This window comes from Hylobates moloch, unplaced genomic scaffold, assembly GCF_009828535.3.
Source record: "Hylobates moloch isolate HMO894 unplaced genomic scaffold, HMol_V3 SCAFFOLD_5, whole genome shotgun sequence".
NCBI classification, from domain to species: domain Eukaryota; kingdom Metazoa; phylum Chordata; class Mammalia; order Primates; family Hylobatidae; genus Hylobates; species Hylobates moloch.
This window is the reverse complement of record NW_026652280.1, coordinates 113103348-113118534: the sequence shown is the minus strand read 5'-3', so window position 1 is coordinate 113118534 and position 15187 is coordinate 113103348. Positions and strand designations below refer to the sequence as shown.

At 41.1% G+C, this 15187-nt stretch overlaps 1 protein-coding gene across 1 annotated transcript; it reads right to left on the bottom strand.

The window, feature by feature from the left end:
* Positions 1-270: 270 nt before the first annotated feature.
* On the bottom strand, positions 271-14170 carry BCAS2 (BCAS2 pre-mRNA processing factor). Its single transcript, XM_032154915.2, has 7 exons — positions 13944-14170; positions 13744-13836; positions 9394-9464; positions 8301-8462; positions 3435-3485; positions 2696-2776; positions 271-958 (listed from the first exon to the last, which is right to left on the bottom strand). Exons 1-7 carry the CDS (start codon positions 14034-14036, stop codon positions 832-834), a joined length of 678 nt encoding a protein of 225 aa, XP_032010806.1. The 5' UTR covers positions 14037-14170; the 3' UTR covers positions 271-831.
* Between the last annotated feature and the right edge of the window lie 1017 nt (positions 14171-15187).

Here is a 15187-nt window from a genome sequence, read left to right as displayed (position 1 = left end):
TACAGACGTGAGCCACCACACCTAGCAAGACTACCTTTTGATATGTTGCAAATATTTTTTCTGAATTGGGCAGGAATCTTTTACACAATTTAATTCCTTACAAGTAGAGAAGTAAGAACATTAACTTTGGAGCTGGACTATTGGTTTCAAAACCTGACTAACACTTTCTATAAAAAAGCTGACACTTTCAGCTATAAAACTCTGGCAAGTTATGTTATTTAACTGGTGTCTGTTACATGTCCACATACGAGAAAAACAGTAACCGCCTCCTGAGGTTTATGTGAGGACCAAATAATTTTTATTCACATACATCCAGTTCATCTACCTAAAGTGTTCAGCACATATTAAGCTTGATACAACTGTTACCTATGATGATGATGATAATGATGACTCTGTACAGTCACTGTATTTCTGAAGTCTTGTTTGGTGATCAAGAATGCGTTTAGAACTATCTCTTTATTAGACAAAGTCATAAACCAAAAATTTCCAACTTCCTGTACATGTTGAAAGCTTTAAATAAGGATCCTTGGATACAAAATATGGTCCACATGGCTGAAAACTAATTCTATGACACAATATTATTCTAAAGTCATACTTACTTTGAAAGCCTAAAGATTTTCTTTTATGGCTATAAAAATACCACCAAGCTAGACATTTTAATTCTGTTGAGATATACAAATAGAATTACCATAGCAGCCTACACGTTCTGTGATTTCTAAACACTTAAACATCAATGGTTTTGGGAAGATGCTGTTGTCCTTCACAGTTCATTAAAAGTTCAGATGCCTTTTGTGAAAGCCCAACTTTTCTTCTACCTGCTAAATGGTCTTTTCAGAAGTCTTGCCGGATGTTTTCTTTGTTTGCCTCTCCATGTTGCTGCTTAATTTGATAGATTTCATTTTCTAGCTGAACAATAGTCCGTTCAATCTCATAATTCTTACTGACCAGGGATACCCAACTAGAATGGGGGGGAAGAAAGGAAAAAAATTACTCAATGTAAAACTTCTCTTAGAAGATTTTATTTTAAATGTATACACATGTTCACCCAGAGCTATAACACTAACCTTCGCTTTTTTTTTTTTTTTTTTTTTTTTTGAGACAGAGTCTCGCTCTTGTTGCCCAGGCTGGAGAACAATGGCGCAACCTCGGCTCACTGCAACCTCCGCCTCCCGGTTCAAGCAATTCTCCTGCCTCAGCCTCCCGAGCAGCTGGATTACAGGCACATGCCACCACAGCTGGCTACTTTTTTTGTATTTTTAGTAGAGATGGGGTTTCACCACGTTGGCCAGGCTGGTCTCAAACTCCTGACCTCAGGTGATCCACCCACCTCGGCCTCCTAATATGCTGGGATTACAGGCATGAGCTACCATGCCTGGCCTAACCTTCGCTTTCAACTTTCCATTAAAAAAAATCAAGGCACAATTGTGGAAAAGTAGGTAAAGGGTACATGGAATCTCTCTGTATTCTTTTTTTTCAGAGACAGGGTCTTGCTCTGTGCCTAGGCTGGAATGCAGTGCTGTGATCACGCTCACTGTAGCCTGGAACTCCTGAGCTCAAGCAATCCTCCAACCTCAGCCTCCTGAGGAGCTAGGACTACAGATGCACGCCATCACGCCTGGCTCATTTAAAAGCACTTTTTTGTAGAGACAGGGTCTTGTTATGTTGCCCAGGCTGGTCTTGAACTCCTGGCTTCAAGCAATCCTCCTACCTTGGCCTACCAAGGCACTAGGATTACAATGCGAGTCACCATACCTGGCTCTTCTGTATTATTTCTTACAATTGAATGTGAATCTATAATTATCTCAAAATAAAAGTTCAATTAATAAAAAAGCAAATTAGAAACAGATGAGAGAACTTGCAAACCAGAAAAAAATAGGAAAGAGTGATGAAGACAGTATTTAATTTAATCAACAAAAAGGAAAGAGGCAATAGTTTATTAAATTGAGGAAAAAACATGAAAGGGTACCAAAGAGACTGATAACACGTACATGGAGATGGTGGAACAAGGAGAATGACTTGAGTAATGAAGGGAGAAAGGGAATGGCAAAGCAAAAAAGAAGAGAGAAATGACACAAATATTCAAGATTATATTGTATAAAGGTATACATGTGTGTATGTAAAAGAACATTTTTAAAAATGCATAAACCTGAGGTACAAAAAAATTATCAAGTATGAAATCTCCCTCCCTACAAAATTTTATAAAATAATTTTTTTCCTTTTTTTTAAAGACTAGGTCTTGCTCTGTTGCCCAGGCTGGAAGTGCAGTGGTGCGATTATGGCTCACTGCAGCTTCAACCTTCCAGGCTAAGCAATCCTCCTGCCTCAGCCTCCAGAGTAGCTGGGACTACAGACATGTGCCACCGTGCCTGGCTATTTTTTTTTCCATTTAAAAGGTGAATATAGGTAGAATTCTATTCAAGGCCAAAAATACTAGACTAAAAACAGGGCATTCTAAGACCAGAATCCTTTAGCAATGGTTCAATTTAGCAAAGGATCCTTCACCAATGGTTCAATTCTCGTTTATAGTTCTCTTTAACACCTTATAAAGAGGCAGAGACAGGGAAGGGTGAATTCAGAAAACAGCATTTCTTTGATACCTGTGGCATCCCATTTGAATGCTACTTGAATCATATTATTGAATCGAGCTTAGAAAGGGCTAAACAATTTAAAAGACGATGGAATTACAAATACTCACTTTGACTCCATTTCTCTCAATTTAGATCCAGCTGTGAGTTGCATGTTCTTTCTCTGCCAGTTTAAATCTTGAATATGTTTTCTGTAAAAAATTATTTATACAACCCAATTACATTTTAATGTAAGACCTAAATCAACAGAAAACTCTGTAACACAAGAGAATATCTTAATCCCATGAGAACAATATTATGTACAGTTACAGGCTAACTGTAGAAATTACCTTTCTTCTAATTATTTTTTGATTACAAGTTTCATAACACATGCTCATTGTGAGAAATCACACACACACACACACAGACACACACACACACACACACACACACACACGAGCACACTCAGATTACAAGTCTCAAGTCCCTCCTCTCATGCATGTCTCCTTTTTCCTGATAACTCCTGTTGAGTTTTTGCTGGGTGTCTTTCCGGGCTTTCCTATATGTGTGTGTAGAAATTGGTTTTAAAAATCAGATTATATGTGTTATTCTGCAACTTTTTCCCCCTCTAAAAGTGCCTTTCTATGTTTGCAGACTTGCAAGCTGCAAGTGGCAGAGATGTTTTCAGACCTCAGGCCTATTTCTCCTCTACTTAGGTAGGGCAAACCCAGTGTCAGATGTTGAACAAAGAGAGTGGATCAATTGTTTACTTTCATCTGGCTGCAGTCTCATTGCTTTCTTTTTCCTCCTATTTTCTACTTATTAAAGGTTCACTTATACTTCATTCTGTAATAGGAAAAAACAGTTTACCTTAACTTCTGAAGTTCTTTCTGTGCGTGTTCAATCATATGAACTAGATTTCTGAAGGAAAAGAAGAAAATCAGATTAAAATACATTAAAATAGTACCAATTAAAAGTGAACTTTTTCAAGTTTTTCTGCCAAAAATCGTATTTATTGAGCTCTGTGCCAAGAACTATGTTGGATACTCCATAATCGAGGACTGTCACCCATGCTGGAATGCAGTGGTGTGATCATGGCTCACTGCAGCCTTCACCTCCCAAGATCAAGTAATCTTCCTGCCTCAGCCTCCCAAGGAGCTGCAATCCTCCCACCTTGGCCTCCCAAACTGCTGGGATTACCATGCCCTGCCTGATACTTGGAGTACTTAGGTTGCTTTTTTTTTTTTTTTTTTTTGAGACAGTCTCGTTCTGTTGCCCAGGCTGGAGTAAAGTGGTGAGATCACAGCTCACTGCAGCCTCTGCCTCCTGGTTAAAGGGATTCTCCTGCCTCAGCCTTCCAGGTAGCTGGGATTACAGGCATGCACTGCTATGCCTTGCTAATTTTTGTATTTTTTTTTTTAGTAGAGATGGGGTTTCACCATGTCAGCCAGGCTGGTCTCGAACTCCTGACCTCAGGTGATCCATCTGCCTTGGCCTCCCAAAGTGCTGAGATTACAGGCGTGAGCCACTGTACCCAGCTTTTTTTTGTGGGGGGAGGGACAGAGTCTTGCTCTACTGTTGCTCAAGCTGGAGTGTAGTGGCGCAATCATGGCAGCCTCAACCTCCTGGGCTCAACCGATCCTCCTACTTCAGGCCTTCAAAGTAGCTCGGATTACAGGCATAAGCCACCATGCCCGGCTAATATTCATTATTTTTTTGTAGAGACAGGGTTTCACCACGTTGTCCAGGCTGGTCTTGAACTCCTGGGCTCAAGCAATCTCCCCAACTCGGCCTCTAAAGTGTTGGAATTACATGTGTGAGCCACACGGCTTTTTGTCACTTCTTAAACTGTCATGACTTCTTGTCATAGAAAAGATGGAATATATCTGAGTACCCACTTATTTCTCAACCCCCTTTTATCTCTCTATTTCTGCATATACATTCATCTTGTCATTCTCTCCTCCTGTCTACTGCTAACTAGAGAGGTGAGAAAAAGAAAACTGTTGTAGAATGAGATATCAGTCCATATTTACATGTAACATATGCATAGCAAAATAAAAAATAGATACCAGTCCAGGTCAGCTGTAACTAGCACAGGGGAAAAGTTCAATAATACAGAGTACCATATGATTATTTTAGAGAATAAAACAGATTTTAATCTTTTTAAGTTTAAATAACAACTTTATTGAGATATAATTCCACATCATATCAATTTCCTCTTAAGGCAGTGGATCAGTCACCTACAGGGTCCATTTTAACCACATCTGGCCCTAATGTGTTCTTGCTCTAAATCTAATATTGTTTCCTGGCTTTTGTGACTCAAATTTTCTGCTGCTCACCTGAGTTATTCTCCTACCTCTACCGACTGGTTTCCTTGCATTAGCTGCAATTCTCTCAAGATTCAGTCTTTAAACAGCTGTGCCTCTCTAGGCTTTCCCTCAGGTCATCCCCCTTTCCTTGACTTCGACAATCACTCCATGCTGAGGACTATTGATTTTAGTGCTCTATTCCAGACTTCTGACCACCAACAGGGAGCTTTCCTTTGAACTGGCTCTCCCTGAAAGTTTAGTTTGTCTTCTCCCTTCTCCCACCCTTCCTCTTAAATATACTTTGATAAAATATAGTACATCTCCTCTGGAGAAATGTCACTGAATTTGGAGGAGACAAAATATGCTCAGGGGAATGTTAAGCACTATAGAGCACTTTGTGATTAAATGGAAAATAAGTGATGTGCACAATAATTCTGTGTACAGTTACTCAGAAGAGGGAGACAATACTAGAAGCAGAATTTCAATCAGGGAAGAAGACAAGTAAGCAAACTAGAGCTGAGCCCTAAACAAGCTGAATTTGGGTAGAACAGGTAAAGGCAAGGGCAAGTAAAGGCCCAGAGGCAGGATTTACGATAATCACCAGAGAAAGGACTAGTTTGGGTTGAGTTAAAAGTCTACAGTTGAGGTAGTAAGGAAAAGGCCTTGAATACCATGTTAAAAAGTCTGGCCTAGCCGGGTGCTCACACCTGTAATCCCAGCACTTTCAGAGGCTGATGCTGGAGGATCACTTGAGGCCAGGAGCTCAAGACCAGCCTGGCCAACATGGTGAAACCCTGTCTCCACAAAAAATACAAAAATTAGCCAGGTGTGGTCGTGTGTGTCTATAATCCCACCTACTCTGGAGGATGAGGCAGAAGAGTTGCTTGAACCCGGGAGGGTTGCAGTGAGCTGAGATTGTGGCACTGCAATCTAGCTTGGGCGACAGAGCAAGATTCTGTCCCGCCCCCCGCCTCCACCTCCAAAAAAAAAAAAAAAAACTTGGCCTCTACCTTGCAGGTAATAGGGAATTCTTAAAGATTTTCAGGTAAGTTGACAGCAGCATTCTTTTCAATGTCATATTTTTTCCTCTGCATCTATGCTCTCCATTCCTGGAATGGTTTCCTTGTTTCCTTCTAAACATCCCAATTTCACCTTTCTTCAACACTCAACTTAATGCCCCATCTTTTTTTTTTCTTTTTTTTGAAACAGACTACAGGTGTGTACCACCATACCTGGCTTTTTTTTTTGTTTGTTTGTTTTCTATAGAGACAGGGTTTCACTACGTTGCCCAGGCTGGTCTCAAATTCTTGGCCTCAAGTGATCCTCCTGTCTCAGCCTCCCAAAGCACTAGGATTACAAGCTGAACCACCACGCCTGGCAATGCCCCATCTCTTAACGCTTAGTTTACAGACCACAGCACACAATGTAGCACTTGCCCCCATATTGCCAAAAATGGACTATTGGTTACTTGGCATAAAACTTATTATCTCTCACTAGATAAAGCTTCTTGAGAAGAATCACATTTTTCCATTTTGTGAAACAGATTTATTGATGTTGCTTAAATTTCTTAATCACCCTAATCCCATTTTTTCTTTTTTTTTTCCCCCTTGCAATATATAGATATATAAAAGAAAGTTAGTTGTTGGCTTTGTAGAGTTTCCCAAATTCTGGATTTGGGCCACTGTATCATTATGTGGCTACAAATATTTAATGCATAATTCTGAAGATTTGAGAAACAGTATTATCATTTCATGGTTTTGCTTTATTTTATATAGCTATGTTTCAGGAAATATACTCTAACAAAAGTTGTACATACTGTTATGAAGTTCAGTGGCCTTTTTCTCTTAAATTGTGAATAGACACTCAGGAAATTTTAGGGCACAAAGGGGCCATGCAGATAATCTAACCACTGAATTTTGTAAGCAAGGAATCTGAATTCTAGACAGACAATAAATACTAAAGCTAGAGCTAGTTACATATAACAGAAACAGGGGGTCAGTGGCTTGTACTGACAACAAATACTTGCTCAAATTTATTTGTAATCCCAAAATTACTACTTGTAGTGTTTTGCAGTCATTCATGGACATGTGCACAGTGGTGAAAAATCTGGGCAGCTGAGTATGCACATTTTCAGCTGAGGATGAACAAGGAGGTGCTTTGCTTTCTTGTTTTAGCTCTCATACAGAAATAACCACAGGATGAAGTTCAAGTTCCAAGTCTGGGATCTGTTAGTGGGGCAGTTTCAAGAAAGTTACTTTATATTTCTCAACTTTGTTTTCTCTTTTATAAAATAAAGAAAGAAGTCTACCAGGATGAGTTTATTTTAGGATTTAAGATTATAATCTATGTGAGAGATATGTATATGTGTGCACATGAATATGTATATATTTCCCCTAGGAGAAATGGTACAGTATTTGCTAATTCAGTGTTCATAAGACTTAAGGAACATAACGCATGACTAATGAGAATCAACTGTTTAAGCAACACTTGATAACATTCTATCAAGTGGTGCTCTGCAAATGGGACCTCAGAACTCGTTTTGTTATATTATACAATAAATGTGGTAGTTTGGTTTAGGTCCTGTTAGTACTCTTGAACTTTGAGGTGGGTTTCAAAATAGTGGCCTTTCATATGGGTTGTAGTTCTAGAACATAATCCCAAGACAAAGTCTAGCTATATTATTTTTATCACACTTCCCTTACCTATAATTTGTGGGGTTTTGTTTGTTTTTTTGAGACGGAGTCTCACTTTGTCACTGTGGCTGGAGTGAAGTGGCACAATCTCAGCTCACTGCAACCTCTGCCTCCCGGGTTCAAGCAATTCTCCTGCCCCAGTCTCCTGAGTAGCTGTGACTACAGAAGTGCCACCATGGCCGGCTAATTTTTTTTTTTTTTTTTTTTTTTTTTTTAGTAGAGATGCGATTTTACCATGGTGGCCAGGCTGGTTTCAAACTCCTGACCTCAGGTGATCCACCCTCCTCGGCCTCCTGAAGTGCTGGGATTACAGGCGTAAACCACCGCGCCCGGCTTCTTTTTTTTTTTTTCTGAGATAGAGTCTCATTCTGTCGCCTAGGCTGGAGTGCAGTGGCAAAATCTTGGCTCACTACAACCTCTGCCTCCCAGGCTGAAGCAATTGTCACGTCTCAGCCACCAGAGTAGCTGGGATTACAGGCACACGTTACCATGCCCAGCTAATTTTTTGTATTTTTTTTTTTTTGTAGAAACGGGGTTTCACCATGTTAGCCAGGCTGGTCTCGAACCCCTGACCTCAAGCAATCCACCCACCTCTGCCTCCCAAAGGGCTGGGATTACTGGCGTGAGCCACTGCACCCAGCACCTCCCATATTTTTAAAACGTACTAAAACTTTGGGTGAGATGGAAAGAGAAAAAAAAAAAACAAAACAGAAGATGAAAAAAAAGGTTCTTACTCATTGTATACTTTCCAGGCATTACATCCATGCTGTGACATTAGTTCCAGATTCTCAATTCTAACTGCTTGATGCTCTAACTGGGCCATAGAATTGTTTACACATTCTTGCCATGCAGTAATGTCATTTTTTTGACCAGAGGAGGGGGCTGGAAGCTCGTATCTGAAATTAAACAACAAAATAAAATAAAACCATCTATACTGCCAAGCCTTTACATCTCTTCTCAATAGAATGTCCCACGAGTCTCCATATAGTATAAAAACTACAGAAGACTGAGGATGTAAACCTTGCAATAATAAGAAACAGATATATGCTAACAATAAATTTACAAATATGATTTAGCACCATTATGTTCACTTCAATGTGAACTGGTTAAATAAGCAACATTACATTCACATAAAAGATTGTTACATTAGCTATTAAATATTACTGAAGAATATTTAATAATATTAAGATGTCAGTAATATATTAAGGGGAAAAAGCAGTAGACAAAAAAGTTTGCTACCATTTTTGTAAAATACTCACACTCACCCATCCACTAACATATCCATGCCCTGGTAGAGAAAAAAATGAGAAGCGATATGACTCCTTCTATTCTCTCTTCATACCACCCAGTCAGTCCTTCAACACTGCCTCTCTCTCTCTCGCTATATATATATATATATATAGTTTTTTTTCAAGACTGGGTCTCCCTTTGTCCCCAACGCTGGAGTGCAGTGGCACAATCTCGGCTTGCTGCAACCTCCATCTCCTGGGGGGTGTCAAGCGATCCACCTTCCTCAGCTTTCCAAGTAGTTGGGTCCACAGGTGTGTGCCACCACACCCAGGTATGTTGTTTATTATTATTATTATTATTTTATTATTAATTATTTTTGGTAGAGATGGGGTTTTGCCATGTTGCCCAGGCTGGTCTCAAACTCCTGGATTCAAGCAATCCACCGGCCTCGGCCTCCCAAAGTGCTGGAATTACAAGTGTGAGCCACCACACTCGGCCAACACTGCCAATATTAGCCAGCAAATACATTCTTCACAAATCTCAGCTCATTACTGAGTTACTACAAACTAATTTTAATTTCCATTTTAATACTCTTACCGTTTCATACTGAGCAATTCAATTGGTTGTCGAGCAGCCAGTCTTTCAAATTCATTTCTCATTATGTCAGTCTGATGCGTAAATCAGAAAAAAGATTTCTAAGATCATGTTGACAATTGAAATTAACAATCACCAAAGAATAGATTTAAGCTACAGTACCCATTATAATGAATTGTTTACCTTTCCCTAATTCTTCTCTGAGTTAAATGCTCTCTAGAATCTGAAGAACACGCACACACACACACACACACACACACACACTCACTCCACATTCAGCTAAGGCAGGAAAAGTGGCATGTATTAAGGAGCCCACAGAGAAAAGGATTAATCCTAAACCAGTGGTTCTTAATTCCAGAAGTATATCAGAATCAGTTCGACAGTGCTATGGTTTGAATGTTTGCCCCGTCTGAAATTCATACAGAAACTTAATCCCCAATGTAATAGTATTAAGAGGTGGGGTCTTTAAGAGGTGATTGGGTTATGAAGGCTCAATCCATTCATGGATTAATGAGTTATCACCAGAGTGGGTATGTTATAAAAGCCAGTTTGTCTTTCTCTTGTGTGCCCCTACCTTGCCATGTAATGCCCTGTGCTGCTTCAGGACTGTACACCAAGTCCACACCAGCAAGAAGGCCCTTACCAGATGCAGCCTGTGAACCTTACACTTTCCAGCCTCCAGAAATCCAAGAAGTTTTTTTTTTTTTTTTTGTGAGACGAAGTCTCGCTCTTGTCCCCCAGGCTGAAGCGCAATGGCGCGATCTTGGCTTATCTCTGCCTCCCGGGTTCAAGCGATTCTCTTGCGTCAGCCTCCCGAGTAGCTGGGATTACAGGCGCCTGCCACCACGCCTGGCTAATTTTTGTAATTTTAGTACAGACAGGGTTTCACCATGTTGGCCAGGCTGGTCTTGAACTCCTGACCCCAGGTGATCTGCCTGGGTCAGCCTCCCAAAGTGTCTTTTCTTTATATTCACTATCTTCTCTAGCAATTTTACTGTTTGCAAGTAAATGTAGTATAGCTATTCCTCTTTAGGGCCAACATCTTATCCCATTTCCATTCTGCACATTTCCTACCCTGAGGAAAGAACAGAGATCAAGACCATCCTGGCCAACATGGTGAAACCTCATCTCTACTAAAAATACAAAAATTAGCCGGGCGTGATGGCACGCGCCTGTAATCCCAGCTACTCAGAGGCTGAGGCAGGAGAATTGCTTGAACCTGGGAGGTGGAGGTTGCAGTGAGCCGAGATCGCACCACTGCACTCCAGCCTGGCAACAGAGTGAGACTCCATCTCCAAAAAAAAAAGGTTCGTATTAAGCATTTCTTTCTGGAGAAAGTATTTTGCAGGGGCTATTGCTAAATTACAATCTTAAAAAAATGTAGTTCTCTAGTTTCCTGCAAAAAAAAAAAACAAAACAGGGCATTCTAGCTAGAAAATTCTGCAGTGACAGACAAGGAGTAACAGCCAATTAAACAAGAGGCAGTATAAAAATGCAGTATAAGTAGTCCTGAGCCATGTAGCATAGGAGGAACCCTTAACTAACTCACATGCTCAGTAAGTGATAAATCTGGAATTTTAGCTCAACTCTCTCCAAAGACTAAGCCAGTGTTCATGGAGCGGCGGGGGCAATCCCTGCTCATGGAGTAGTCTCATCTCAGCTTTGAGAGGCCTTCCTCAACCACCCAACCTACAGTCGCCCAGTCACTTTATCACTATCATTCTCTGTGCAGCATTTATCAACAATTTTTCTGATCTATTTATTGTCTGTCTCAACACTCTAGATTGTAAGGTTCATGAGTATGGACCCTGCCGATACTGTTCTCCAATACCCAGCATGGAACAGACCTTCGTAAATAGTTGTTAAATGAATTAATGAAAGAGTAATTTCAGAGGCAGTTTGAAGAACGGTTAAGGTCTCAGTCAATTAGCCTCTCTAAGCTGCAGTTTTCCCAGCTAAAAAATGGTGATAGCAAACATAGTTATACAGTTTATAGAGCTGTTTTGTGCACCAAGTAAGACGGTGAGCCCAGTATATATTACCAACTATTACTAAGAAAGGATGCCAGGTGTGGTGACTCACACCTGTAATCCCAGCACTTTGGGAGGCCGAGGCAGGTGATTCACTTGAGGTCAGGAGTTCGAGACCAGCCTGGCCACAATGGTGAAACCACGTCTCTGCTAAAAATACAAAAATTAGTTGGGCATGGTAGTGCATGCCTGTAATCCCAGCTACTTGGGAGGCTGAGGCAGGAGAATGGCTTGAACCCAGGAAGCAGAGGTTGCAGTGAGCCGAGGAGTTGCACTCCAGCCTGGGCAACAGAGCAAGACTCTGTCTCAAAAAAAGAAAGGATTAAATAATCAGTAAACTAATTACAGGAGAATCACTTGAACCTGGGAGTTTACTAATTAAATAATCAGTAAACTAATTACAAAGGTATTTAAGAGAGAACGAAAAAACTGGCAAAAGTATTTTAAAAAGTCTGTGATTGAATGCAGTTATTTGAAACCTTCAGAAATCAGTCCAATAAGGAAGCATTACTGTACTTAGTTCTTAATGTGGTTAACATCTACACCTAGGTAACAATATTTAGAAAAAGCACAGGAAAACACGTACATAGGAACATATGTCTTCTACTTAAAACTCAGCCAAGGCTCGCATGGTGGCTTACACCTGTATCCCAACACTTTGGGAGGCTGAGGTGGGTGGATCACTTGAGGCCAGGAGTTCAAGACCAGCCTGACCAACATGGTGAAAACCCGTCTCTACTGAAAATACAAAAATCAGCCAGGCATGGTGGCAGGCACCTGCAATCCCAGCTACTCGGGAGGCTGAGGCAGGAGAATCACTTGAGCTCGAAAGGTGGAGGTTGCAGTGAGCAGAGATGGCACCACTGCACTGCAGCCTGGGTGACATAATAAGATTCCGTCTCAAACAAAAACAACAACAAACTTAACTAACAATTTTTTCATGTTACTTTAATGTAAATAATATCTTTTTTTTTTTCCCTTTGAGACAGGGTCTCACTCTGTCGCCAGGCTGGAGTGCAATGGCATTATCATGGCTCACTGTAGCAGCCTTGAACTCCCAGGCTCAAGTGATCCCCCCACCTCAAACTCCTGAGTAGCTGGGACTATAGGTGTATGCCATCATGCCTGGCTAACTTTTTAATTTTCCTTTTGTAGAGAAAGGGTCTCACTATGTTGCCCAGGCTGGTCTCAAGTGATCCTCACACCTCAGCCTCCTAAAGTGCTGGGATTACAGGTGTGAGCCACCACACCCAGCTAAATAGTGCCTTTTAATAATACAATCCTTTCATAAATAAACGATTAGGTGTAATGGGGAAAAAACCTCCAAGCTGTACATATTGAAATACTTGAATCCAATAATTTAGAAATGATATCTTACATTTCATTTAGCTAATTAGATCCTAACTAGAATCCTGGGTGTACTTCAAGGTTATACATTTAAAATAGTATCATACTCACTGTGTGGAGTAGAACAGCATCTGACTCCTTAGGCAAGCACGGACACTCCCTTTTCTAATCCTCTTGTCCTTATACATACCTCCACTATAGGTCCTTTACATATTATTACACATTTACAAATACTATCGTAAACTTTTTGTTTTATATATTTAGCTCCTCACTGTATTGTATTTTTTTGTATTCAGAAACCCTATCTTTTTTGGAGAGGATGCTTGTCTTAAATAAAGAAAAATTAAAAGAAAACAAAATATATTTTAAAAAACCCCATGTATCTCTATGATCTCAGAAACTAGAATGGCACCTGGCACTTGTAAAGTATTCATATCAGTGAAAATTCTTGCCTACATTAATCAGAAATGTGTTAATAAAAACATCGAATAGATTATAGAAAAAAGGAGCAGGCTGAGACAAAAGTAGTATACACTTGGATATGGTTTGTCCTTTCAGTCATATCACATACATTTGGTAAATAACTAGACTTTAATATGCCACTCTCCAGTGGTTCTAAAGAGCTTAGGTAATTAGGCTTATACATATTAAAAAACCCTAGATCACTTGCTGTAGAGTGAATCTTGGCAGGAGAGGGTCCTTTTGAGAATTCACGCATGGATCCTATCTCAAAGAATTGTAGCCACAAATTTTTGCATTAAGTGAGTTGTGGAGCCCCAGAAAATCTTCCTATGGATCTTAGAATAAGAACCTCGGAGAAGACTTATCTATCTAGTTGTTTCCAATAGACTGACACCTATACAACAGATAAGTAGTAGCTATGCAGGCAATGGTTAAAACTGGAATTTAAAGCTCTCAATCCAAAATAAAGGTTCACAGGAATCCTCGTTCACACCTGGGCTCAAGACATACTTACTTCAAAGGCAGAATAATCCGGGGCTGTCAGGTAGCTCAGGTAGTTCTTAGTAGGTCGGTATCTGCGAGTTTCCTCCTCCACCAGCGCTGCAGCCTAAGAAAGAGAATCGGGACCTGGGTAGAAGCGGCAAATTGTAACATGTTTCTTTCGGTACTGAGCCAGCTAGCAGTGAGTCAGCTACAAAGACACCCCGCACTCACCGCTTCCCGCACACCAGGGGCTTCATAACCTTGATCAAAATACGGCAGCGCATCCACCACAACCTCTCCAGCCACCAAACCTGTGCCCGCCATTCTGAAGACCTCAGGTTTGCCTGCGTCTTCTGCGTCTGCGTAAACTCAGTTATATTTAATGACGCCGGCGCCTGACACTGATGTAATCACGTTCCCTGCGTATTGACGTTAGTGCACGCTTAGTTGCTAATTTTGAAGGCGGGTCCTCCCGGTATCTAGAAATTGCCGGGCTGGTTTGTTTTGGGCGGACGTGACGTCACGTCTTGGCTTCTCTGCGTCAGCGAAAGGCCTCAATTTCCTGTCCTCTGCTTACTGCACTTTTTTTTTACCTGCGAATGGCGGCGATTTGAAGTTGGGCTTTTCGTTTCCTCCAAAACATTGATATCTGGAAGGGGAGCCCCTTAACGCTTTTGGAGGGAACTGGCTGCAGGATTTGGCGGGGAGAGATAAACTGGTTTCCCACCTCTGCTTACTCCCACCTTCTCCTCTTAATCTTCTCTTCCTCTGTGCGGGACTTCTTTTCTTTTTTATTGTAGACACAGGGTCTTTGTTCTGCTGCCCAGGTTGGAGTGCACTGGCGTGATCATAGCTCACTGCAGCCTCAATCCCCCAGGCCCAAGCGATCCTTCCACCTCAGCCTCCCGAGTAGCTGGGTCTAGAGGTGCATGCCACCACGCCTGGCTAATTTTTACATTTTTTTTTGTAGAGATGGAGCCTTTCTATGTTGCCAAGGCTAGCCTCGAACTCCTGGTCTCCCAAAATGTGGGGAATACAGGCGTGAGCCACTGCACACCGGGTCGTTTCTCTTTTACTTCCTTGCTGTACCCCAACTATCCTTCCCCCTCGGCGCCCTGAAAACCTTTGCATTGGATAAGTACATTTTTTAAAGAGACTCTAGAATTGGGCGCCAGTCTCCAGTTAAAATTGTGAAGCTTTATGGTCTGCGTATCAAAAGGAACCTCAGTTCCTTAAAAATCCTGTCATTTGCCTCTAGGACTTAACGGTAATAGAATGGCACTCCTCACTGCCTCCGAACCACTCAAGCTGCTGCCCATGCACTTCCTCTTCTGCATGGCTCCTGGACTAAGCAGCCTCCCTTTGATTAAGCAGGTAAAGACCAAATAAAGTTGTCAGAGTATATGCCCTGCCCAGTGTGCAGTCTAGACCCAGGCTTTGTCTGCCAAGAGCCTGGAAATGTTGACCTCCGTTAT

What these genes read in the sequence shown, in the direction of transcription:
- BCAS2 (XM_032154915.2), bottom strand. Translation starts at nt 14,036, where the DNA reads ATGGCGGGCACAGGTTTGGTGGCTGGAGAGGTTGTGGTGGATGCGCTG. An exon ending in CGGATTATTCTGCCTTTGAA is followed by an intron (nt 9,465 to 13,743) that starts GTAAGTATGTCT and finishes TTTACGCATCAG; the next exon opens with ACTGACATAATGAGAAATGA. An exon ending in GCCTGGAAAGTATACAATGA is followed by an intron (nt 3,486 to 8,300) that starts GTAAGAACCTTT and finishes CTTTTCCTTCAG; the next exon opens with AAATCTAGTTCATATGATTG.